This window comes from Electrona antarctica (assembly GCF_951216825.1).
Source record: "Electrona antarctica genome assembly, chromosome: 17".
Lineage (NCBI taxonomy): Eukaryota > Metazoa > Chordata > Actinopteri > Myctophiformes > Myctophidae > Electrona > Electrona antarctica.
In genome coordinates, this window is record NC_136798.1 from 36,615,077 (window position 1) to 36,642,533 (window position 27,457).

At 46.4% G+C, this 27,457-nt stretch overlaps 1 protein-coding gene across 7 annotated transcripts in view; it reads left to right on the forward strand.

Moving 5' to 3' along the window:
- The window catches only part of sash1a (SAM and SH3 domain containing 1a), a 274,948-nt gene that overhangs the window by 211,504 nt on the left and 35,987 nt on the right, over window positions 1-27,457 (forward strand). For 6 of the 7 annotated variants that reach the window (XM_079526964.1, XM_079526968.1, XM_079526966.1 and 3 more), the window contains exons 3-8: window positions 7,183-7,233; window positions 8,087-8,136; window positions 18,182-18,222; window positions 19,754-19,843; window positions 20,347-20,459; window positions 22,959-23,057. In XM_079526964.1, the coding sequence (XP_079383090.1) occupies window positions 7,183-7,233; window positions 8,087-8,136; window positions 18,182-18,222; window positions 19,754-19,843; window positions 20,347-20,459; window positions 22,959-23,057 (444 nt within the window). The remainder of the gene's footprint in view (window positions 1-7,182; window positions 7,234-8,086; window positions 8,137-18,181; window positions 18,223-19,753; window positions 19,844-20,346; window positions 20,460-22,958; window positions 23,058-27,457) is intronic. The other variant, XM_079526965.1, reaches the window with a different exon arrangement.

Sequence of the window (27,457 nt, forward strand, 5' to 3'; positions counted from 1 at the left end):
TTGCAATTTGTAATAACTTTGCTATTTGTCTTGAAATACCAAAACAATGACATTCCTCAAGGGATGTTGGTTTAGGAACGCCTTGCGCTGTGTAGACGTACACTTGCTTCTGCTGTGTCCGCAGAGAAACTTTTCATCTCTCTTTTACACACACACACACACACACACACACACACACTCTGACTAACTCACTCAAGCCCTTCTGGAAAGGAAACGGATTGAGGTGTTACTCTGTTTGAGTAGGCTGAGAGTGTTTTTCCTATAAATGGACGAGCCCACATTGCAGTTCAGGGGTGGCATGGCAGACTGTGGTCGACCCTGCTCCCCTCTGCTCGAAACCTGGATGTCCTGCTTCTGTATGTGTGTGTGTGTGTGGTCAGTCAGATCCATGGTCCTGTTCCTCCACTAACTACCTTCCCGTCTTTGCATCTGGCTTTCCGGCTGGCCGTGGTGCCATGATAATATCTCAACACATTGGTCACTACCGGCTACCAACCTCCAGACGCTGCCCACCCATACTCGCCCAGTTCGACCAGGTGGCACCGCGGCACACGCTCTTGTGTTTTCTACGTTTTACGAAACATGCGCCTACTCACGCGGCTCAGCCTGGCAGCAAACACGGCGGCGGTATAGCGCTCACATATGGTGGGCACTGCAGTTGTTTTCGTACAAAGTCGTTTCTGTTTTTTTTACACTCTCTGGCATAACGCTTCACAGTTCACACCACTCCCTTCTTTTCATTTGGTTCTGAAAATATTCACTGTAGCCTCGTCTGGATTAATGCTGGAAAGCTCTGCGGCGTCTTCAGTCGGACAGAAGCTGTGTGTGTGTGTGTGTGTGTGTGTGTGTGTGTGTGTGTGTGTGTGTGTGTGTGTGTGTGTGTGTGTGTGTGTGTGTGTGTGTGTGTGTGTGTGTGTGTGTGTGTGTGTGTGTGTGTGTGTGTGTGTGTGTGTGTGTGTGTGTGTGTGTGTGTGTGTGTGTGTGTGGTGCGTGTGCAAAAATCGTTTCCTATCTCTCTACACTCTACAGACATCGTGATCCTCATTAGACAACTCTCCCTCTCTGACCCCCTTCTATAAAGTCATGCATAAGCAATCAGGGAGCCACGCACACACACAGACACTTAATTTGGCATGTGCGCGCACAGATATCCTTGTAGACATCTACAAAGAGAAAACATGCATTCACTCATAAACACTCATTCATGTGTGGTGATCCAGGGTAAGTGGGGCAGTAGCTCTCAGCTGATGCTGGTGTTTTTCCAAAAGTTCATGTAAAGGATAGCGTTCTCCCTCTGGGAGTGTGCAAAAGTGAAAACTAAGTTACACTTATGCATGGACGGACACGCACGCACACACACACAACTTCACTGGTTTATTTAAAATTCTTTCAGAAACCATTTCGAGTCGAGTTAGCTCTCACCCCGCAGCTCAACTTCAAAACCAGCCCGTTTTTTTTGTCTCCGTTATTGATGCGGCAGTTCACAAAGACTGAGACAAACCCGACTTTTACCTTTTAGGAACCTTTTTTCAACATGTTATTTTTTTTTCTCTCTACATCCTGAGCTCGCAACAAATCCATCTCGCAGATCAGCATTGAAGGGAAAGGGGATGTGGGTTTATTTGTTTGTCTTTCTTCAATCGCCTCCTCCTCTCAACTCTCTCCCTCCCTCCCCTCTCTGAGATGGCAGGCATAGACGGGGAGAAAGAGAAGAGATGAGGAAGAGTACGAGGAAAACAGAGGCGCTTTGTGACTTCTCGGGCCTCTATCTGCAGAAGTGGAGGCGGTGTGTGTTTTGTGTGTGTGTGAGCGAGAGCAAGTGTGTACGCATGCATACAAATATGTGTACCTTTGTGCGTGTCTGCATGCGTGCTTGTGCGCGAGAGTCTGTGTGTGCATTCGCCAGGCAGTAGCGGTGGCACATCACTGGCAGTCTGTACAGGCAGTGGGCTTAGTGCCCATGGAGATACGCGCGCAGCAGCGCAGACACACAGACGGGCATATCACTCCCTGTCACAGCAGACTGGAGCAGCCATCAAAGAGGATCTGATAGCTACAGACTTCAAACACCACCTTTTGTGAAAGTTTGTGTGTGTGTGTGTGTGTGTGTGTGTGTGTGTGTGTGTGTGTGTGTGTGTGTGTGTGTGTGTGTGTGCACATGGCGAGGATGAGGGGGGGTGTTGCACCTGGGTGTGTGGCGCCCCTACGTCTTTGTCCTCGTGTGGGTTGTTATATGTGCACCGACATTGACTAATGTGGGCACACACATAATACTCTTTTTATGCTCTGCTTGCTCAAGGGATGGACGGCATTATTGTTTTGTCGTTTCACCGAAGCAAGGAAACGCATACAGCCGGCTGTAGCAAAGACTTCGTCCAGCAGCACCTTGCAGGCTGCGCAGCATGGACCAACCCACTGCTTTGCAGGTCTCTGTGTAAATAACGTTTTTATGAGCATGTCCGACAGGTACCTGCTCTCTGACTTAAGGGACGCTCTGAATTCCCCTGGACGGACAGATTGTCAGGCAGCTCTTCCGCCCTCTCTTGATTTACATCCAGCAGAAGCTTCCGGTCCCTTTCCTCGGCTTCACTGAATGCTCTTAACAGATAAATGTAGACATGATGGGCTTGTTGCTGAAATGTATCTAAAGTTACTGTGAAGTTCCAGCTAAAGCCAGACAGGCTGTCTCGGTAGCGTCAGTCATGGCTGCTTGGCCACTGGTGATTATGGCTGTGATAAGTGTAGGGTTCTGGCTAATTTTGAGGCTTTTAGCCTTCTCAGCACTTTTAAGTGTCCTAAGTTACTCACAAGACCTGCAGGATATGGTCTCTTAAAGGTGTTGTTGTCACCTCTGACCAAGTCCCCATAAACATCAGAGTCACTCACTACTAGCTTAACGGGGGTCGAGGCTTCACCCTTAGTTGTCCGAGCTCAGTTCAAGGAAATTGAGCTAAAGTCGTTGACTAGCAAGAATGACTTGCTAAGTCCAGGTACAAATGCGAAGGCAGTTTCCTGTACACGCCATCCGTTGCTCTGGGTGTGGTGATGATTGATTCACATAATATTAAAAAAAACACCTTCCTTTTCCTGCCCTGTGTTATTGAAGCCCAGGTCAGATTCATCCTTTGTGATGATGCTGCTTTGTCATCAGCCACAGCGTTGTCAGCTTGCCTTACACTTACCTACCTGCTCACAGGCTGCTTCCACCTGGCACCACTGTTCTGTCACACTGGCTGGTGTCCACTGCTCCGGCCTAGAGCAGAGATTACAATTGGGTGCATTTTGTATCCCAAAACGCAGTTTATAGTTAAGGGACGCAATAAAACAACGACCTCTGCATCCACGGGATGCACTACTGTACTCAGCATGTACAGTAAAAATAATACACGTCAAAAGAAATCGCGATGTTTTGCTAGCTTTAGTTATAATAATCATTTCTTCTTCTGTTTTCTTTCTACATGAATATAACCACATTATAACCATATGAAATGGGAGTTAAATGCTGCAATTTGTAAAAATGGCAAAATATGACTCCTAACGTCGTTGAAGTGGGACTAAAATGTCCCTGGGACTCATCTAAAAGATTTGTATTGATTTAATATTTACTCTAGTCTTGCATTGCCAGGCGATGAGGGATCTCTGTCTACCGGTACGTCTGGAGATTTCTAAATGCAAGATAATTGCTAGAACAGTGGTGAGAAAGGCAGTCTACCGATCTACATCCACTGCTTTGAAAACCAATTCTGTCACTGCTCCAATATGAAGGGCCGCCCTAAAGACTTTGGATTGGTTTGGCAATGTAGTTTTCCCTAATTGTTTCCACCCATTATTAGCAACATTAGCTGCTCATTGTCCTCATTCTCTACATAGGGAAACCTTTTCGAGACTGACATGCGACGCAAGTCTGTATCTACTCGATGCTGAATTGCAGATGCGTTGGCGGAAGTATTTGAAAATTCCGGGGGACAGCAGTCAGGTCTGTTAGTCTTGAGAGTCTAGGCAAAATTTATAGCAAGACCTACAGCCTTGATAGAGCCACCTTTAACTTCAGCAACTGAAGCTCTCCCCACGGCTCAAAGTTACTATACAATAGTTCTCTGCTGTCCACCCTGGACCTTGCCTGAAGTTGTTGTGAAATTCGCAGCACTCCTCTCCAGTTCCCAGCCACAGAGGTGGGCGGTACATTACATTCAGACATCTATTGGGGAGTGACTTGACCTGCATCACCCTGCCCCGCTTTAGTGGAGGTTTAACAACCGTTCGATGTTCAGCAGAACACTTCAGAAGGCCAACTGTATTGTTGAAATTCACTTGATACAAGACCTTGGCATCTATTACAGTCCCATCGAGACTATCCCTGTTTGTTGTCGTACTACATTGCATAACGGATCGATGGGAATTTCCATTTTATAAATGAAACTAATGACCACAGTGTCCGTAGCATGAGAATGTCTCTCTTGTGGCTGCCCTAATTACAAGGGCATGGAGTCAGACTGAAAGAGGTAGTGAGAACTCCTTTTCAGTCAGCAGTTTTTTTTCTCACAGCTTTGGGAAGTATATTTAAGAACTGCCATGGTGTTTGCACGTCCTCAAAAGACACAGAATATTGAAAGTATTAAAGGATAAAGAATTGTAATTACCTGAGGTGACTTACAGCCTTCTTATAAACATTTCTAAGATAGCTTAGAGTAGACCCTGTGAACAGCATACTGGGATTCATGGCCAACTTCTCCTTTCCAATGGTGTGTATGTCATAACCCTTAAAGCATTATATGTTCCCTAATCTTTTGGGTAGTTTTGCAGTTTTCTTGTAATACTTTCCTCACGGTAGCTTACAATTTCTGCTAATAAGCAAGCTATATATGCTTTGATTATTTAGATTTACCGGTATATTAGGATAAATTGCCACGACTGTAAAGACGAAATGGAAGTGGGGAGGAGACTTGATGTCCACTTTCCCCTTTTAATCATCAAAAAAGCTTCCATGCTCTAGACTGTATGACCGGAAGCATTTGATAATTGTGGGAGACCACCCCAACTATGGACTGTTTCAGATTCTACCACATGGCAAGTTGTTCCGCATCCACAAGGCCAAGGTCAAGTAGGCTGCCTAGCAGCCTCGTCCCCCAGGCCAGGCAACCAGGTCTTTGAATGACAAGACCAGGTCCAAGAGCAGTGAGCTCCGGAAAAGTGAGTTCCCCCAGGCATTCAGCACTATAGACCTGTCTGTCTGCCTGTGTGTAGAGGCAGCTACACACAATCACACACATCACCTGCACCTACCGCAATGTTTTAACACACTGGCACATGACACTGTTGTATATTAAGACTCCTCACGCACGCAAGCACAGTGCATACACAGGCTGTTGCTCTAAATAAGGTTACAGGAAAACGCACAAAACCACACGACCATGAAAGTGTGCTTCGCTGCTTTCATATTTCCAAATCCTTAGACTACACTATTTTTAGCATGAGTTTTTTTTAGAATCATGTGTTTTTGGTTGAAATCTAAGTCCCAGATTTGTTGTGGTTCTCCAGACCTCCTTTCTCCTCCTGCAGAAATGGTTCACGCCGCCGCATGTGGATAGTCCCAGGCCACGAGGACAGCTGCTTTAGACATAATAAACGCACGCAGCAGCCCTCTCTCCCTCTCTAAACTGTGAAAACAGGCCTGACAGACATCGCTCGGAGCTGGAGAAGCTCAAAAACATGTTTTGAGACCAGAGTTGACAAACTTTGCTTATTTTCCCTACTGCTTTTGGCCAGTGTGGTGGTTTTTTGTTGCTTTGATTCCAGGCCATAACTCTTTCTGTTTTCAACAGACACACTGAACCCACATCGTTTGCCCTCATCTGTTGTCATTTCAGTTCTGTCAAACATGGTTAGGTAAATCTCATATCTTCTATATACTCTATATTGGTTCGTAAAGTGGGGTCCAGGGACCCTCGGGGTAACTTGTGGGGCGTTACAAATTGACCCTTAAAGGTCTGTAACTGAGCTTGTACAAATGGAACCAAGTAAGGTGTCCGTTTGTGTACACTCACACACAGTGCGTCCTTGTACTGTACGTCTCACGTCCTCACTAGAGCCACTGCTCTACATGCAAGTTAGCAGAAGTTCCCACTGGTGGAAAAAGTACTCGCTTGTAAAAGTATCAATACTGCAATATAGAAATACTCTGTTACTAGTATGGAATTCGATATTTAGTTGAGTAAAAATACAAACGTATTGGCTTCAAAATGTACTTGTATAATGTAATGAAAGTACTCATTGTGCAGAATGTCCCGTTTAAAGTTTTCAAATGTATAATAATCTTTTGAAAATAGCGATGCAATGCATTGTGAGCTTGTAGATGGGCCTGTCAAATCAGCTATTTTCAAATTGCTGAAATGTATAAAGGGCTGAAGTTGAGGTTTTGTAATAATAATCAAAATCTACAAAGTAACTAAACTAAGGTTTTCAAATATATGTAGCGGAGCAAAAGTACGATATTTGGATATTATGCAGTGGAGTAGAAGTAAAGGTATTGGAAATTGGAACTACTCGAGTAAACTACAAATACCTCAAAATTGTACCGTAAATGCACTTTCCACCACTGGGAGTTCCGCTGTGTGACGTAGGTGTCGTACGAGGGAGGAGCTCAGTGTGTTACTAGTCTCTGCCTTTTGTCATATTATGGGTTGAGGAGCTATTTTAATCATTCATTGTTGTGTTCGGGAAGTCTGGTAACCAACCTGTCATACCGTACTATTACCTGACAGTTGGAACAAGTGGTGCAGGTTTTTGAGCGCCTCAAGCGTGACTTGACATACTCACACACCTGCTACAGATATCAGTGCACCTCTGGGTGTGTTGATAATGTGCACGCAACGTGCATTTGTTTGTTTTTCTTGATAAGCAGGTATAGTTATCTGTGGGAACGTCTTACGTTGTTATTGCAGCCAATTAATAACTTTCAGCCTTGTTTAGGTAGGGCTTGTCATTGGTAAACTTTTCTGAATTTCTAAACGAAAGCTCATTGTGCATTGCGTTGCGACACGATGTGAACTTGTAGATGTGCCATCTTCGAACAGCCCAAGTAGATTATAAGGGTTTCATTGGTTAGCCTGTAACCAGTATTTAGATTTCTTTAATTATAATTTTTCTGTCGTTAAATGCTAACCTTTTCTCTCTCTATCTTAGGAGAAACTGGATACCAGCACCACCTCCCTGCAGCTCCGCTCTGAGATACAGGTGAGAAAGCGTACATAACATATCACGCTCTCGAGTCTCTTAACATGTCCATTAAATCCATCCATCCATGCATCTTCAACCGCTTATCCGTAGTCTGGTCGCGGGATGTGCATTAAATGATAAGAAGAAAGCACACATCTTGGTTTCTCCTTTATTGCACTGGTTCCCAAACACTGGCTCGGGACCCATTTTTATAGGTCCCTTTATTTATTTTTGTTTCCTACATTTTGTTTTTAATTATTATTATTTGAAAACATTTTTAAAAAGCGTTCCCATTTTTTTTTTTAAATAATTCATGAATTTAAAAAAAAAATTGCTTAAAGGGGAGTTTCGCACAAGCTGTTTTCTTACTGTAAGTCACAAAAAAATTAGCGGATTTACCGTCCGGGTGGATCAACCGCTAGAACTCCTATTCAATCGTGCGATTTACATCTGCACGATTTACATCTGTTCTAGATGACATGACAGCAACACTCCATGCAGTGTTGTTGCTGTACTCTTCCTGTTCTACATGTGCTGACGTTAGACCCCTCCTACGCTTTTCTTAAAGGACCAGCGCCCTATATGTTTATTTATATATATATATATATATATATATTTTTTTTTTGTCAATATAAAACGGTTAGGAAGAAATTCCCCTTAGTGTAATAGCTGCGAAAATAGCTGCTCTACAATCTCACAACGCGTTGTGAGCTTGTAGATCTGCTATTTTCACTAGTTTTGGTCCCGGGAAAACGTCTAATCTCTTTTTTCGGGTCTTGAGCTAAAACGTATGGGAACCAGACAGTGTTTTATCGTGACAGGAACTTTGAATCCATCTGACAGCGGTCCCCTTCTTCTCTGTCCCCCACAGGAGTCGCTAGGCTTCAGCAGCGAGGTGTCCACGCCGGAGACAGACAGAAAGTACGTATAAGGGCCAGCCCCATTGGCCATCTATCTATCATTGTACTGTGTGTGCTGGAGAACTGTAGAACCGTGACTCATCCCTCTGGCCGAGATTGAAATGTGTGTCTGTTGCGTGTCAAAACAATGTGCATGCAGCGCTGCCTATATCTGGGCTACATCAAATCGCATGTGCATGAATCACACTTAGCCTCTGCAGTGAGTCCACGGTCGAGGAGGAGGGTGGTGGTGGTGGTGGGGCGCTTTGGGGTGGAAAGATAAGCATCCACAGATGCTGCGGTCCATGTGATTGATAGGTATCTTATGTGACTGCTTGTGCAACGGGTCAGTGACCTTGCCCCGTAGGAGCCTGGGGTCAGTTCCACGGATGAACAAAAGTTTAACTTCTTGGGATGAATGGGGCGCGCTGTGTCGGTAGGTAGCCAGTGAAAACACTAAAGCGATGAAATGCTACGTCTGTGAGTTGGCCTCTGACCTTCAGTTTACATGCAGGCATTGGAATACACAAATGTGAGAGAAAGGCAGACAGACGGTCCAAATGTTATGTTTTTGTTACTGAAAAGAACACGGCGGAATGATTAAGAAGAAATTCAAATGGCATGCTAATGAAACGGACCATTTTGAATGTATGCTGCACTTTGTCAATTGATTCAATTCCCCGAAAAGACATTTCCTGTAAAGAATGTCACAGTGCATGTTGTGGCAATGTGACTTGATGTTTTGGCTCTATCCAAGTCAGCATTCCTAATTGTCTAGACATGATGGGTTCATATATAATGGACAGGTTCTCTTGCAAGCATGTTGTAGAATATGATGTTAGCCAGCTGAAGGCCATTGCTTACTAAAGATAGTACCACCATTTTAGGGTGAAATCCTCATTTATAAAACAATGTCTTTGTCAAACCCCTCCACTGATTAACACATATGAAATGCTAAAAGGAAGGAATTGGATGATCAGACAGGGGAAGGCATTTTAGTGTTTTGTTGCCTACCACCAATATGGTTTGACTCGATACACAATGGCATCAAAAACCTTAATAAACGTTACTAAAAGCGACAAATACTGCTGTCCTCCTCCAGACATTTCTTCTGGGTTTCACAACCCACGGCCTCTGCGATTTACTTGGATACAAATGTATGTGTTTCGGTCAAATCTCCCACATACTAGTGTCAACCATTGCACATCATTTCAAGTCTGACTCATTGGCCCAAGTTCTCCAGACCTGACTGTCACGTACGTCCCTGCCGTGTCTGAAGGAAACCCATTGAGTGTTTCCTCTGGCTGTCCTATAATGCGGCTCGGTGGCCATTCTCTGGTCCTCTGGTCCTCCGTCAAGCTTCCTTCCGGGCTTTGTGTCTGCCGTGGGGGAGGCACAGCAAGATAGGCAGGGAGAGAAAGAGTCAGTGATGATGGCCAACTGATTACAATTAAGAGCCACAAAGGAGAGAGCAGGGCGGTGGTTCCTTTTTCAACTGCTTCCCGTAAGTGTGCCTGCATGGCGTGTGTTGTGGAGCAGAACGTCTTGAATCACTGCACAAAATGACGCACAAATAGTGATTCATTTGTTCAACGTTCATTTATAATTACTCTAAAATCTCAAGTATCCGGAAATATGACCTAATGTAAAAATATGACCTAATGTAATTTTTTGAGGGGCGCTAGCCCATCCTATGTCCAGCTTTGAGGGTTTGTGTAAACACAAACAAACATCGAAGACAAAAGTGAGGAGGCAAATTGTGATTGGCCAGAATGAGACGTATGATGTATGATGATGAGAGCGCCCCTCACTACACACAGGTGTGATATTCTTTATATACCATGCATTCATATTAAAGCAACAATAGGCAACTCTTAATTATATTAAGCTAGGTTTGTTGATCTGAGTTGGCCGACAGCGTGCCATATTTAGCGGATTGAATGTACCAAGGATGTGATGTCATGGAGAAACGGAACATAATTTAGACATAGGAATGTGGTGGATTGGGAATCATTGGTCAAGACGGTGAAGTTAGGTCAAATGGCAAAGGCTCGGTTGCTTTTACATGATTGAGAATGTCCCAGGGGTATACAGTCCTTTTTGTCTCTGCCAGGCCGACGGCCCCTGTCTGTGAGTCTGTCTGCCCGCGGATAATCTCGCGAACCACTCGACCACTCGGGCCAAGTTTCTTGCGCACGCTGCCAGTATGCCAGAGAAGTCTATCCCCTAATGTTTGTCACAAGTTTGGATATCGTTTTTGTGTGAAAAGGTTTTCATTTTGTGGATTCATAATCTCAGATCCACAGTCCCATCGATCCACTGATCAAGTCAAGTCAAGACAAGTCAATGTGTTTAAATGAAATACAGTACAAGAATAAGAGTACAAAAATCAATAATTGTACAAAAAAGAGAATTACATATGATTAAAATACAAAAAAGAGTAATTTAAAATAAAAATAACACATTTCACAATCTAGCTGAAAGCTAGTGAAAATAGGTAGGTTTTTAGTTTGCTTTTAAACAAAGACAATGAGGTCACAGATCTTAAATCAATCAGGTAGAGAATTCCACAGAGTAGGACCATAATGACTAAAAGCACCATAACCTGATTTAGAGTTTATCCATTTTATATTGTCAGATGATCTAAGGGTTCTGTGTGGCATGTATGGGTCAAGCATGTCAGAAACATAAGAAGGAGCTAAGCCACTGATAGATTTAAAAACTATGAGAAGCACTATAAAATCAATTCTTTTGTTTCGGTGGCAGCCAGTGAAGAGAGGATAAAACTGGAGTAATAAGTTAAAATCTTTTGGTTCTGGTTAAAACTCCCGCAGCAGCATTCTGAACTAGCTGGAGTTTATGGAGCAACTGCTTTGTCGATCCAGCAAAGAGTGCATTTCAGTAATCCAATCTGCTAGAAATAAAAGCATGAACCAATTTTTCACAGTCTGATTGAGACGGGAAACATCTAACCTTAGAGATGTTCCTTAGATGATAAAAGGCAGTCTTGGAGATGGAAGTAATGTGCTTCTGGAACTTAATCAATATTATGTCAGAGCGAGGTCAGGTCATGTGTCTATGGACTTTCTAACTTAGTGTGATTTTCTTGCTTTCTTTGATTAATTCCTAAAGCAAGACTAAAACCCGAAGTGTTAATGTGACCCAGATAGTGTACATTGTTTTTAGACATTTAAATTGTTCTTTAACAGATTTTACAGCGTTTTTTTGACCATGACGCCTGATAATACACGTGTTCCTCCGAAAATCCCTGAAATCACAGAAAATCACAACCCGTCACAGCCCCCGCAGAGCTGTGGGCTTGTAAATCTGCAAACGTTCCGCATGCGGCACCGCCGTACCACAGAGCACACGTTTATAGGCGTGACCCTGGCTTGACCCCCCCCCCCCTATGCCTGGTGGAATTGTCATGTTCACGTGAGCAGGCAGCACCACGTGCAGCATAGGAAGCACATAGCACAGACATGATCTCTTTCTCCCATGGCTGTGGACGGAGCATCGATTCGACAAGAAACCCAGAGTGATGGGAACCAGATGCCCAAAGCAGGATGACGTCTCTCTGCTGGTTCTTAAATACAGACAGAGAGAGGGGGGGGGGGGAGAGAGAGAGGGAGAGGGGCCCCCCTAGTCGGGGCCCAACTGGTTTCTGTCTTCCTCCTGCCAATCTGTTTCTCTTTCTACCCTGCATGCATGTGTCAGAGACCCCCTCTGTCATAAACATCCACACACACACACACACACACACACACACACACACACACACACACACACACACACACACACACACGCGTGTGATACACCCCAAATAAGCCCCTATGTAGCTATATAGGCCCATTAGTGTCTGTCACTTGCTCCCTCCCCGTCACACAGAGAGAGCCTCTGACTCCATTGAGGCCATATCCACATGCACGGAGACGTTTTAAAATGGCTATGGTGTCATCGGTTTAGGAAAAAAAGCGTATTCGTCGTAGTGTTCACACGGAGACGCAGCTGGGGGTTTGGCTATAAGAAAAATGATTTCATAATAGATTTTAATAATCGTTTACATTTTTTTCTTTGAACATTTGACACTGACAGATGAGAACCCCCCCCACTCCCTCCGCCCCTCCCCCCCACCCGTGCATCTACATCCCACTTCTACTCTACATACACATACCCCACCACACTACACACACACACACATGCACGCACGCACACACACACACACACACAGACTTGCTCTCTCACTCGCTCCCATCATCACCTCTTTCCCTGGGACAATAGCATCCCCAGGAGATTACCCAGACTTCCGCTTGGGGACTGTGCCACCCCTCTCCGTCTCCCATCGCCTTGTTGGCAGGAATTGGGCACTGCTCCCATTATGCATGGTATGCCATGGGGAGGGGGGGGGGGGGTGCAGTGGTATACAGAGCGAGGTGTTGACGGAGCTCGTTCAGGAGACTGTGTCACACGTAGAGGAGGGGTCAAGTGCAGGACTTCCTGCCTCGGAAGGTGATTGATCGGTGGGTTATTGTTGCAAAGGGCCTATCAATTCATGGGGCACCACGGAGGTGAAATGGGATTTGACGAGAAGCGTTTGTATGTGTTGACCTGAATGGACACGCGCACGCGTAACGCTCGCAGCTTTGATGGTTTTGTAGGACGGAGAGTACATGCGCCTTGTTGTCGATGGCTGGTTTTCTCGCCACTAATGAGATGTAAATGTAGGCCATCCCATGAGAGGGGTCTGTTTATGGCAACAGTACCGCGTTGGAAAGCTAAACCGCTATGTCGGCATAACACCTACCACTTGACGTCCAGTGTTATGACCCTCATGGAGCAGTTTTTAATATAGAACACAAAATAACATGTGTTTGTGCGGGTGTGCGTACGTGTCTTCATTCGTGTCTTCATTCGCACTCGCGTGCGTAGGTAGACTAACAAAATGAGTGGTTATGTGTGTGTGTGTGACACTAAGTTTCCTCCCATGGGAACAGTGTCCTCAGTCATTGCCCTCTTCTCATCAAGGAAATCACCGTGACCTTTGCCCTTTGACGGGGTCACCTCCATGCGTGCTCTTCCTGTGGGCTAGGGCTTTCGTCACACAGGCTCGCTGCCTTTCATTGTCCCCATACAAGACCAATGGCCCCTGCTCTCCAGGTGGCCAGGCATGGGACAACACATGCACACGCACACACAGAAAACACTGGCTTATGCTGAGTGAACTGAAAAACTACCCCCCCCCCCCCCCCCCCCAAAAAAAAGAAAAAGAAAAACTCACATCCGTGCATGTGGATCCGAGTGTGTGTGAGCAGTCCAGCAGGATAAGGTGCTGCTGGCATTTTGCAGAGACAGAGTCAGAGTAATACAATAGACAGGCCGAACCATATCACATGATAACCGCTTATGTAAGTAATTAGTAGTTTATTAGGTCAGCCTTCCTCTCTTGAGCCTTCATCCTTCATGACTCTGTTACAGCAGACTTGGTAAGAGGTCCTTCAAGTGTGTGTGTGTGTGTGTGTGTGTGTGTGTGTGTGTGTGTGTGTGTGTGTGTGTGTGTGTGTGTGTGTGTGTGCGTGTGCGTGTGCGCGTGCGCGTGTGTGTGTTTAATTCTGTACTTTTGCTTGTAAAAGTACAGAGTATTTCTACATTGCAGTATTGATACTTTTACTCAAGTAAGACATAGCACATACTTTTTCCACCTCATCTAGGCCATAATAGCATATATACCACACACTGGCTTATATGGCTCATTATTAACATTAGTAACGCTATATGCCGATGCCAGGAGAAAAGTGGTCAAACAGAACCAGTTTGCACTCGGCAGTCGGCATACACGACACGTTATTTGCCCAATTCTCCATTCCACATGTAAATGATAAAATTAGCATTTCATTCACTTGCAGAGTGCAAGTCATTAAAAGAAATGCTTAACCTTACAAGTTTAGGCTGCAATAAAATATGTACAAAGCGGAAAGAAGTTAAATGCTTTTCCCAAAGCATTTAAACCAGTTGGGAGTTCACTGTCCACTACTCAACGCAAAGGAGTTGAACAGAACTAGAAAGGCATGCCAAAGATTTTCAGGCTAAACCAATTAAGTTGACTAGCCACACAATGCCCAATGGCACAGTGCTCCGGAGAGATTATTTCAAAGAGGTGTGTGTGTGAGTGTGTGTGTGTGTGCCCGTATGTGTGTGTTCTGTTAATTTATAGTGTGGAGCAGAAAGGAGCTCCTATTGAGTGAGTCCTATATTAGCATTAGCTTCGGCCCTAGCCTGGCTGTGGTGGGGCAGCGGGGGAGCAGCAGAGGGCTCAACCATACAGGCCTCCATTCAATTAGCATCTCATTATGTTACCATGGCAGCCAGGCTTTAAGGGGCGTGACGTTTCCCATACTGCCGAGAGAGAGAGAGAGCGAGAGAGAGAGTATACTGTATTTTTTAGGTGTACACACACACACACACACACACACACACACACACACACACACACACACTGAGCGTTGCGACCTGATTAGCTGGGTTTGAACCAGTCACACACCTAATGGAGAGGGAGTGTGCTGTCAGTCAAGTTTATGCCTGAGTAAGGAATGGACATTACAGTGACTACAGTACACCCAGTCGTGTGTGTGTGTGTGTGTGTGTGTGTGTGTGTGTGTGTGTGTGTGTGTGTGTGTGTGTGTGTGTGTGTGTGTGTGTGTGTGTGTGTGTGTGTGTGTGTGTGTGTGTGTGTGTGTGTGTGTGTGTGTGTGTGTGTGTGTGTGTGTGTGTGTGTGTGTGTGTGCCCTTTTTTGTAGGGAGGTTTTCTGTCCCTGCGTGTGTGCGCGCTTGTGAGAGATGAAGATTGACTTAAGACCCTATGGGTCAATTTCACACAATCACCCTCTCTGTGATTTATCCCAATTCTTTTGAGGGGGTTTAGGGCAATGGACACTGTGCAGCTGCCAGTCACTACCCACCTATATCTTGCACGCACGCACATGCACGCACGCACACACCCTCTCACACACCTGTAGGGTATTATCCAGTGTCATGATCCACCTCTTTTTGCTCGGCTCACGTAGCGGTTTCAGTTTCAGACATGCAGTAGCTCAGTCTCTCAGTTCCTCTTTTCTCGTCGTGAAACTTTTTTTTTACCGGCCACTTAAAACGTGAGCAGAAGCCTTTAGGCTCCCTTTTTTTGTTGTTTTTACAGAGCGAGAGAGTCAGCACGGGGCAGAGCTAACCACAGGGTGTGTTTTTACCCCACTGTTTCCCAAACAGTGGGTCGGGACCCATTTTTATGGGTCCCTTAATTTTTTTGATTTGATTTTAATTAGTATATATATATATAATTTCGAAACATTTTCAAAAGTAAGTAAAAGAAAAATCTTTTTTTCTTTTTCTTAAATTCATATCCCACACGACCCATTTTTTCACCCAGTGTGTCAATTCTCTAATGTAATCCTGGGCGCTACATTTCACCGGACTGGCGAGAGTTTCCCCGGCCGGACGTAGCGCGTGGAAGGAACACGTTATTCCGACCAGTTCTTTTCCCCTCCATCAGGCGCCCCGGCTGGCCAGGGGGAGGTAGTTTAGAGACCAGGATTACAGCATTATTTTTGTGAGGGTACCTACTACCTACACTAGGGGACACGGGAAGAACACGCAAACTCCACATAGAAAGGCCCTTTCGCCATCCCCGCCTCGGGTATGGGCACTGATGACGCAGAGGAGAGAACACGCCCACATCGTACCTAGCAGGAATCGCACCCAGGACCTTCTAGCTGTGATGTGACGGCACTACCGACTGTGCCACCGTTCAGGAGAAATCTTAAGAAATTCCATAAATTATAAAAAATAGCCAAACTGTGTGTTGTGAGCTTGTAGATCTGCCATTTTCACTAGTTTGGGTCCTGGAGGAAATGTCTAATTTGTCTTTTGGGTCACGGGCTAAAAAGTTTGGGAACCACTGTTGGCTCCCAGCAACACGAGGGAGAGCTAACCACAGGGTAACGTGTGTGAGGGAGAGCTAACCACAGGGTAACGTGTGTGAGGGAGAGCTAACCACAGGGTAACGTGTGTGAGGGAGAGCTAACCACAGGGTAACGTGTGTGAGGGAGAGCTAACCACAGGGTAATGTGTGTGAGGGAGAGCTAACCACAGGGTAACGTGTGCTAACCACAGGGTAACGTGTGCTAACCACAGGGTAACGTGTGCTAACCACAGGGTAACGTGTGCTAACCACAGGGTAACGTGTGTGAGGGAGAGCTAACCACAGGGTAACGTGTGTGAGGGAGAGCTAACCACAGGGTAACGTGTGTGAGGGAGAGCTAACCACAGGGTAACGTGTGCTAACCACAGGGTAACGTGTGCTAACCACAGGGTAACGTGTGCTAACCACAGGGTAACGTGTGTGAGGGAGAGCTAACCACAGGGTAACGTGTGTGAGGGAGAGCTAACCACAGGGTAACGTGTGTGAGGAGAGCTAACCACAGGGTAACGTGTGTGAGGAGAGCTAACCACAGGGTAACGTGTGTGACTGCGGAGGTTTCTCGTCGCCGTCGGTTGGTAAACCTTGTATGTCCAAAACGATTACTTTTCAGGGAATGTGGGGGGGGAGAATAACCTGTGTTCCACTTCCATTATAGATCCAACTAGATAAAGTGCCCCTCGGGGCACAGGTCTCCACCAGGTCAGGTTGTGGCCTCCTGGTGGCGCTATAATAGGCCAATGTGAAAAGGGTGCCATTTCTTCTTACACCTTGGATGGTTTGAGGCATTTTGTTCCAAAAATGTGTTTTGCAAACATCCACCTGTTGGTTGTGCTATAACAGGCCAATGTGAAAAGGGTGGGATATATTCCTCAGCCAAGTAGGAAAGTCTGTGAAAGATTTCACGTAAATGGCACGCTGCATTCATGATGTGAGGCTTTTCGTTCAAAACGGGCCAATCCTTCAAACTTTGAAAGCCAATGTTGGCCAATTAGGATGGAATATGAAATATCGGACAGATCCGTCTTGAACACATTACTATAGAGATAGTGTGTAATGATTTGCGGGATTTTTAGACAGAATCTGTTTTTCAAAAGTCCGTGAGGCTTCTTTTTAAAAGGCTCAGAGGCTGGGAGTGTTCTCCTTGTGTTTAAGGAAGCTTCCTATCCTAGTTGTGTCTTTTTGTTGGGTTCCCCCCCCCCCCCCCCCCTCCCCAGTTCACTGTGTTCTGTTTATTTAGGATGGGTGAGAAGATGACTCGCGCACATGTACAGAATACTTTTTAACCCAGTTATTTTCCATTCTCTTTGGCTCGCTCTTGAGCAATTGCCCTCTCTCTCTATCTCCCCTTCTCCCTCTCTCTCTCTCTCTCTCTCTCTCTTTCTCTCTCTCTCTCTCTCTCTAGCTCCCTCTCTCTCCCTTTCTCTCTCTCTCCTCGTGACTATCCTGTGGAGGGAAGTGGAAACACAAACAGGCTGAGTCTGCCCTGTGGTTTATTCTCTCTCTCTCTCTCTCTCTCTCTCTCTCTCTCTCTCTCTCTCTCTCTCTCTCTCTCTCTCTCTCTCTCTCTCTCTCTCTTCATCTGCTCTTCTCCTCTTATTTCTCTTCGGTTCCATACTTTGTACTTTGGCTCCTACCTCCTCGCTTTCACGTGGTTGTCCACTCGTTCCCTCATCTGGTCGATGTCCCTCCCCCCAATGGCTCTTTTTATTTATATATATATATATATATATATATATATATATATATCATTACATTTATTTGTTGCTTGTATTAAGGTTGAGAACCACCACCTCTTCAATCCTCTCCCTTCCTCTCTGGTCCCGGCTAGTCACTGAAGCACCACCACTGACCCCCAGTGGTGACCAGTCAGAACTGCAGCCTTTGGCATAATAAAGCCCCCTCAGAGATATACAATACATTAAACTAAGAAAGCACAGCTTCAACCCGTACATATGTTCTAACTTAAACAGAGTGGGAGGCTGTTTGGAAGAGCGACAGAAACATGAAAGATGATAACGATGTGTGATGTGAAAAGGGAAGGTTGTGTTTGTCCCATGTTGATTCCCTCTAATGCTTCTCTCTGTTGTGTTTCCAGGATGTCGCTTCACAAGTCCAGCTCTGAAGACGGCTCTGGAGGTGAGTGGAGAAACTAATACGTTTTAATTTATTTTATTTTATTGCAGACTTATTTTTGTGGGTGACATTTCTCACCCATCAGCCAATGATACAATAACGAGTGTAGGCATACAGACGAGAAGAGATTGGAAGAAGTCGAACACGATTTCCTTGTGAACGGAACAACAGAGAACCGGTGAGGGGAAGGCAATTTAAGGGAGAGCGAGAGAAGGCACCAGTGAACACGGAGAGAGGAACTTTCCAATCCTCCAGAGGCATTATTCATTCTAGTGTTCAAGGTTGGGCTGGGCACATCCGATACCAGACTGATGCATGGCTTGGTTTCACTAAAAACCAAACGTGTGCACTTGATACGCAGCGTGCATGTGCGTGCGTGCGTGCGTGCACAACTGTCCATGCATTGCTCTTTTTTTTAAGACACAGCATTTGTCAGAACACTGCATTTGTCAGTACATGATTCAAAACAGCTTTCACACACATTGTTAATCTTTATGCTTAAGCATTTTATGGGGGCAGGAAGCTCTGCATCCGTTTCTGGACTGTATGGGACCTACATAGAAGATATAGCTCTATTATGTTCATTCTTCCTAGAGAGAGTGAGTGTGTGTGTGTGTGTGTGTGTGTGTGTGTGTGTGTGTGTGTGTGTGTGTGTGTGTGTGTGTGTGTGTGTGTGTGTGTGTGTGTGTGTGTGTGTGTGTGTGTGTGTGTGTGTGTGTGTGTGTGTGTGTGTGTGTGTGTGTGTGTGTGTGTGTGCGCGCGCGCGCATGTGTGGCAAGGCAGTTAATGAGCTTGTACCCAGTCTGTTTGGACAAGGATAAAGACGGAGAGAAGGCACATCTGTGCAGGGCATAGAAGGGTCACGCTTTATTACCTTGAGAGAGGAAGTACACACACGTACACTACACTTCTTTTTTTGAGGGGCCCTAGCGCCTCCTCCTATGCCCAGCTTTGTGCATTTGTGTGTGTGTGTGTGTGCCACATTTGTGATGATTTGCTTGGCCAGTTGTGTGTTTGTGTGTACCACGGTTAGATTTTTTGATTGGCTGAGCATGTAATGTGATGTATGATAAGGGCGCCCCTCACTTCACACAAGTGTGATTAATTTTTGTTTTTTTAAAGATTTGTTTTGGGGCTTTTTCTGCCTTTATTGATAGTGACAGTAGACAGACAGGAAAGGGGGAGAGAGATGGGGAGTGACACGCGGGAAAGGCCGTCAGGCTCGGGAGTCGAACCCGCGGCACGCCGTCTGGCTGGCTTGGCAGCCCAGGTGCCCAGACGGTTTTTATTTTTCTCTCTCAGTTTCTGATGTTAGCTATAATGGCCTTGAAAGAGTAGATGAATAGGCTGTCCCATTTAATCAGACAGCTAGTCGTTCTCTCGGGCCGTCATCATGCTATAACAAAGAAAGACACAGAACTGTAGGTTTGTGTGTGTGCACGCACGCACGCACGCACGCACGCACAGAGTTCTCTTCTGTGTTGTGTGGATGTGTAGTTAATGTGTGACTCCTCCTCATGTCTTGTCTCTTCAGGTAAATGGGACAATAAGAAGAAGAACAAATCCTTTTGGCAGAACTTCCGCAAGTCGCAGCACAAGCCTGCCGCGCGACAGACGTCCAAAGGTAGGTTGTGTGAAAATGATGCGACGCGATCATTGTTGACCTGATCGTTGACCTGGCCCCACACACAAACACACACATTGTTCTTCACGCTTCGTTTCCAGTATTTGTACTTTACTTGAGAATTTCCAATTTCCAGTACTTTTACTCCACTACATCTCAGAGGCAAATATTGTACTTTTGCTCCACTGCATTTATTTGACAACTTTAGTTACTAGTTATTATTACAAAACATACATTAATCACTTCAGACCTATACACATTTCGGCCATTTGAAAATAGCAGATCTACAAGCTCACACTGCGTCACAACGCGACACATTGTGAGCTTGTAGATCTGCTAAAATCTGAATTATTATACATGTGAAAACTTTAAATGGGCCATTCTGCACAATCAGAACCAATACTTTTGTACTTTTACCCAACCCTGTGTTGGAATTCGGGACTTTTTACTTGTAACAGTACTTCTAAATTGCAGTATTGATAGTATCTTCCTTGGTTCAACAGGAGAGGACGTGGGCTACCTGGCCAGCGAGATCACCATGAGCGACGAGGAGCGCATCCAGCTGATGATGATGGTCAAGGAGAAGATGATCACCGTGGAGGAAGCCCTCGCTCGGGTAGGAAGGGAGAGGGACCACCACATCTCACTCTGCCCCGTGTCCTGTAAACCCCCCCCCCCCACCACGACCACTAGAACCCCACCCCCAGGACCCCCCTGTCCCGTCCCAACCCCCCCTCCCTTCAACCTCCAGATCCCCTCACCGCATCCTGGGTTAGGACCCGTCCTTCCGTCCCCCGTCCCCCCCCCTCCATCTCTCTGCTACCTATTTCCATCATAGCTTATACTGGCTTACTAAAACGACTCACTGTTACTAACCCTTTTTATGAGGCCCTGCGCTATAGCTCTCTGCATTGCCTTCTCCACACACACACACACACACACACACACACACACACACACACACACACACACACACACACACACACACACACACACACACACACACACACACACACACACAGAGGTGCTCTACAAGAGGGCTAGGGGTTTACAGTAGGAGTCTGGGGACTTTGGGGGTGGGGGCGGACAGCCTGGGGATTCTTGATGTGTAATGTAGTATGTGTGTGTGTGGGAATGTGTCATTCAGTCCACACCTCTGCTGTTGGTGGTGGAGACACAGGGGGTAACTTGACAGTTGGAGCGGGTGCTGTGGTGCATTTTGTGCGTTTTGTGGATGTTGCGTCTCAGATGTACACATTGGTGATCCACCCCCCCCCCCCCCGTTGGTATCTTCCTTCCTTTCACTTCCTTCCTTTCCTTCCTTGTGTCAGTTGTCTCCTGGATAACGCCATGTGCTCGCTTAAGGGAGGACTCCAGCCCTGTCCAGCCTTATCTTCATAAAATTGGTCCTCACCAAAGCACGTTATAAAATGGCACACTTGCCGTCGGTCCACTCCCTCTGCGTCTCAACGGTGGGCTATGGGCAGTTCAGAAACCTGCCGACCAGTGAGGGACATCGTCAGTGGGAATTCCAAGCTAATAGAAACGACAGCTTTTCTCCTACTGGAAAGATGGCACACTGAAATAGAAGTCTTGTTTGAAATGGCCCAACCTGCCTACCAGTGATGTCTCCGAACTGTCCTCTGAGACACAGAGAGAGTAGACAGGTTTCTGAACTGTCCACAGCCCTCCTCTGAGACACAGAGAGAGTAGACAGGTTTCTGAACTGTCCACAGCCCTCCTCTGAGACACAGAGAGAGTAGACAGGTTTCTGAACTGTCCACAGCCCTCCTCTGAGACACAGAGAGAGTAGACAAGTTTCTGAACTGTCCACAGCCCTCCTCTGAGACACAGAGAGAGTAGACAAGTTTCTGAACTGTCCACAGCCCTCCTCTGAGACACAGAGAGAGTAGACAAGTTTCTGAACTGTCCACAGCCCTCCTCTGAGACACAGAGAGAGTAGACAGGTTTCTGAACTGTCCACAGCCCTCCTCAGAAACTGAGTCATCTAATAATGAGCGAGGACCAATTCTATAAAGCCAGGGTTAAAAACGGGTGAAGAGCTCCTGCAAGGATAGCATGATAGAACCCTAGATCTGTCTCTCCACAAGGCAGACATTGATTCTTCCTCCTCCACACACGCCAGGAACTCTGGCCTGCTATTGGTTGACGATCTGTACCACTCCACTGTTGTCGATTGACAATCAATCCACTCTAGAATCAATGATTAGCCTGTGTGGACGGTTGTGTCGATGTCGACGTGTCGTCGTTGTGGTGTGTGTCTGTCTGACCAATGTACTGTATTGGATGTTTGTCAACACTTGCAAGTGGATCTGATCTGCAAGTGGACACACATGTTTTGAATGCACCTAATTGTCCTGTGTCATTCCCGTTGCTGTTTGTCTGTTTGTCTGGTGTGAGTGCGTGTTAGGGGTGGGCGATATGGAAATATTCTTTTTCAAGCAGTATCACAATCCACGATATTATAATGATTCTTTCTCATGTTGATGAGATAATGGTTATTTATCAAGTTACTTAACAGTACAACCTCTACAAGGAAACAAAAACAAAACAAAAATGTGGTAACGGACCATTTAGGCCACAATACTTAGTATTTTTGGAGAACGAAACTGTCATTCTACAGAAGTATAAATTAAGCTATAGAACTGTAAATGACTGAATGTGCATTCACTGTATCACGGTATATATGAGATCTCTGAAAAGGCATATCGTGGAGACATTGTATCGTCTCGACGATACATTGCCATGCCGGGTGCAGGCCCACCCCGTGTGTGTGTGTGTGTGTGTGTGTGTGTGTGTGTGTGTGTGTGTGTGTGTGTGTGTGTGTGTGTGTGTGTGTGTGTGTGTGTGTGTGTGTGTGTGTGTGTGTGTGTGTGTGTGTGTGTGTGTGTGTGTGTGTGTGTGTGTGTGTGTGTGTGTGTGTGTGTGTGTGTGTGTGTGTGTGTGTGTGTGTGTGTGTGTGTGTGTGTGTGTGTGTGTGTGTGTGTGTGTGTGTGTGTGTGTGTGTGTGGATATCTACCAATGCTGGGCGCTAGTGGGCGCGCCCGCCCTGTTCCCCGTCCGTTGTCTCTCTAAACTCTTCTTCTCCATATAGCTGAAGGAGTATGAAAGCAGCAGACAGTCCGGCAGTGCCGACACTGCAGAATGGACTGACGGATCCTCACCTAATCTAAACCAGTCCTCAAACTGCAACGTAAGTACCTGTGTGTGTGTATATACAACCCCACCCCGATCCACACCCTGAACCCTCCCAACCTCATTCCCTCTCTCACCTTTCAGTGACCTCAATCTCATTCCGCCCCAAAGAGGATCCTGAAAAGGAGCGGCCGTTTTGATGTGTGTGTCAGTGTGTGCGCGCGTGTGTGTGTGTCATGCATTTGAATGTGCAAAATGTGAATTTTGTGTGTACTTCTTGTTTATCTTGACATCCAGACTTGAAATCCACTCCACATAAAACGAGGTTGCATATGTGAACTCTATAGGCAGCAGCAGCAGCAAAACAAAAAAAAAACACCTCCACACCACGTTTGTTTCTTTTCCCCTTTTCCCCTCCTGCCTTCCTGCCCCCTCTCCCTTTCTTCTCTCCCTCACTTCCTTTCTGTTCCCCGTCCTGTTCTTTCATCTCACAAGCGATGGCATTTTCCTCCCCTGTATTGTACAGTACGTACATTCTGTCCACCACTCGGTTCAGAGTCACAGAACCTATAGCCTGGCCCCTGACGCAGGCCTCTAGATTCTCACATTGCCATTCTGTTCACATGAAGGCACGTGTATCCTACACCCTCGTATCCCATCGTTAGCATCTAGAGCACGTGTATCCTACACCCTCGTAGCCCATCGTTAGCATCTAGAGCACGTGTATCCTACACCCTCGTCTCCCATCGTTAGCATCTAGAGCACGTGTATCCTACACCCTCGTATCCCATCGTTAGCATCTAGAGCACGTGTATCCTACACCCTCGTCTCCCATCGTTAGCATCTAGAGCACGTGTATCCTACACCCTCGTATCCCATCGTTAGCATCTAGAGCACGTGTATCCTACACCCTCGTATCCCATCGTTAGCATCTAGAGCACGTGTATCCTACACCCTCGTATCCCATCGTTAGCATCTAGAGCACGTGTATCCTACACCCTCGTATCCCACCGTTAGCATCTAGAGCATGTGTATCCTACACCCTCGTATCCCATCGTTAGCATCTAGAGCACGTGTATCCTACACCCTCGTCTCCCATCGTTAGCATCTAGAGCACGTGTATCCTACACCCTCGTATCCCATCGTTAGCATCTAGAGCACGTGTATCCTACACCCTCGTATCCCATCGTTAGCATCTAGAGCACGTGTATCCTACACCCTCGTATCCCATCGTTAGCATCTAGAGCACGTGTATCCTACACCCTCGTATCCCATCGTTAGCATCTAGAGCACGTGTATCCTACACCCTCGTATCCCATCGTTAGCATCTAGAGCACGTGTATCCTACACCCTCGTATCCCATCGTTAGCATCTAGAGCACGTGTATCCTACACCCTCGTATCCCATCGTTAGCATCTAGAGCACGTGTATCCTACACCCTCGTATCCCATCGTTGGCATCTAGAGCACGTGTATCCTACACCCTCGTATCCCATCGTTAGCATCTAGAGCACGTGTATCCTACACCCTCGTATCCCATCGTTAGCATCTAGAGCACGTGTATCCTACACCCTCGTATCCCATCGTTAGCATCTAGAGCACGTGTATCGTACACCCTCGTATCCCATCGTTAGCATCTAGAGCACGTGTATCCTACACCCTCGTATCCCATCGTTAGCATCTAGAGCACGTGTATCCTACACCCTCGTATCCCATCGTTAGCATCTAGAGCACGTGTATCGTACACCCTCGTATCCCATCGTTGGCATCTAGAGCACGTGTATCCTACACCCTCGTATCCCATCGTTAGCATCTAGAGCACGTGTATCCTACACCCTCGTATCCCATCGTTAGCATCTAGAGCACGTGTATCCTACACCCTCGTATCCCATCGTTAGCATCTAGAGCACGTGTATCCTACACCCTCGTATCCCACCGTTAGCATCTAGAGCATGTGTATCCTACACCCTCGTATCCCATCGTTAGCATCTAGAGCACGTGTATCCTACACCCTCGTATCCCATCGTTAGCATCTAGAGCACGTGTATCCTACACCCTCGTATCCCATCGTTAGCATCTAGAGCACGTGTATCCTACACCCTCGTATCCCATCGTTAGCATCTAGAGCACGTGTATCCTACACCCTCGTCTCCCATCGTTAGCATCTAGAGCACGTGTATCCTACACCCTCGTATCCCATCGTTAGCATCTAGAGCACGTGTATCCTACACCCTCGTATCCCATCGTTAGCATCTAGAGCACGTGTATCCTACACCCTCGTATCCCATCGTTAGCATCTAGAGCACGTGTATCCTACACCCTCGTATCCCATCGTTAGCATCTAGAGCACGTGTATCCTACACCCTCGTCTCCCATCGTTAGCATCTAGAGCACGTGTATCCTACACCCTCGTATCCCATCGTTAGCATCTAGAGCACGTGTATCCTACACCCTCGTATCCCATCGTTAGCATCTAGAGCACGTGTATCCTACACCCTCGTATCCCATCGTTAGCATCTAGAGCACGTGTATCCTACACCCTCGTATCCCATCGTTAGCATCTAGAGCACGTGTATCCTACACCCTCGTATCCCATCGTTAGCATCTAGAGCACGTGTATCCTACACCCTCGTATCCCATCGTTAGCATCTAGAGCACGTGTATCCTACACCCTCGTATCCCATCGTTAGCATCTAGAGCACGTGTATCCTACACCCTCGTATCCCATCGTTGGCATCTAGAGCACGTGTATCCTACACCCTCGTATCCCATCGTTAGCATCTAGAGCACGTGTATCCTACACCCTCGTATCCCATCGTTAGCATCTAGAGCACGTGTATCCTACACCCTCGTATCCCATCGTTAGCATCTAGAGCACGTGTATCGTACACCCTCGTATCCCATCGTTAGCATCTAGAGCACGTGTATCCTACACCCTCGTATCCCATCGTTAGCATCTAGAGCACGTGTATCCTACACCCTCGTATCCCATCGTTAGCATCTAGAGCACGTGTATCGTACACCCTCGTATCCCATCGTTAGCATCTAGAGCACGTGTATCCTACACCCTCGTATCCCATCGTTAGCATCTAGAGCACGTGTATCCTACACCCTCGTATCCCATCGTTAGCATCTAGAGCACGTGTATCCTACACCCTCGTATCCCATCGTTAGCATCTAGAGCACGTGTATCCTACACCCTCGTATCCCACCGTTAGCATCTAGAGCATGTGTATCCTACACCCTCGTATCCCATCGTTAGCATCTAGAGCACGTGTATCCTACACCCTCGTATCCCATCGTTAGCATCTAGAGCACGTGTATCCTACACCCTCGTATCCCATCGTTAGCATCTAGAGCACGTGTATCCTACACCCTCGTATCCCATCGTTAGCATCTAGAGCACGTGTATCCTACACCCTCGTATCCCATCGTTAGCATCTAGAGCACGTGTATCCTACACCCTCGTATCCCATCGTTAGCATCTAGAGCACGTGTATCCTACACCCTCGTATCCCATCGTTGGCATCTAGAGCAGTGCTTCCCGAACGTTTTCATGTCAAGGACCCCCAAATTGACACTAATTAGCCCGTGGACCCCCCATTTGAAAAGATATGCCAGGGACCCCCCCATAAGAGAAGATTTTTACGGCTCTAGCAGTGACTCTCAACCAGTTTAATTTCAAGGACCCTCAGTTTGACATGCATTAGTCTACAAAAAAAAAAAAGAAGTCTACGGACCCCCATTTATTGGCATTTATATCTCTGGGACCCCAATTTATATAGTGAAATCAATGTTGATTTTGGTTCCATTTGTACACTGAGTTACAGACCCATAATGGTCCATTTGGTTCCTAACTATCATTTAGCTGGGGACCCCCTGGAACTCCCTCGAGGACCCTGAGAAGAACCACTGATCTAGAGAGACACTGTCCTGGCGTGGGCCATAATTGCCAGTTATGACAAGGGTGTTTTAGCTTAAGCCTGCTCTAGCCAATCAGCTGTAATTGTAACCTGTGTGGTCTGCCAAGTGGACCGTCAGCTAAAATGTTCTATCCCCCGTTCCCCACCGTGATGCTCTGCCTTGGCCCGGTGGTGAATGGGTGTCCAACTCAGTACTGGGCCATTGTCCTCGACAGCTGCGGCAACTCGAGAGGAGACCTCGGTCGGTACCTCTCCAGCTCCCTCGTGAAGTGAATGAGCTTATTGAGAAGACTTCAGACCGAGTTGAACGTTGGAACAGCCCGCTGCTGTAGGACCACAGTGTGATTTATTTCATTATATTCTTTTCCATTTTTTACTCAAAGACAATGAATCTCTGTGTGTTTGTCAGATGCCGGTCAGATACTCTGGTGTTCATGCCGGTCCAGTACGTTGTTATCCATTGTACCGTACACATTCAGATCTATGCGTGAGAGAGAGAGAGAGAGAGAGGAAATGCGCCACTAATATTCAGCTAA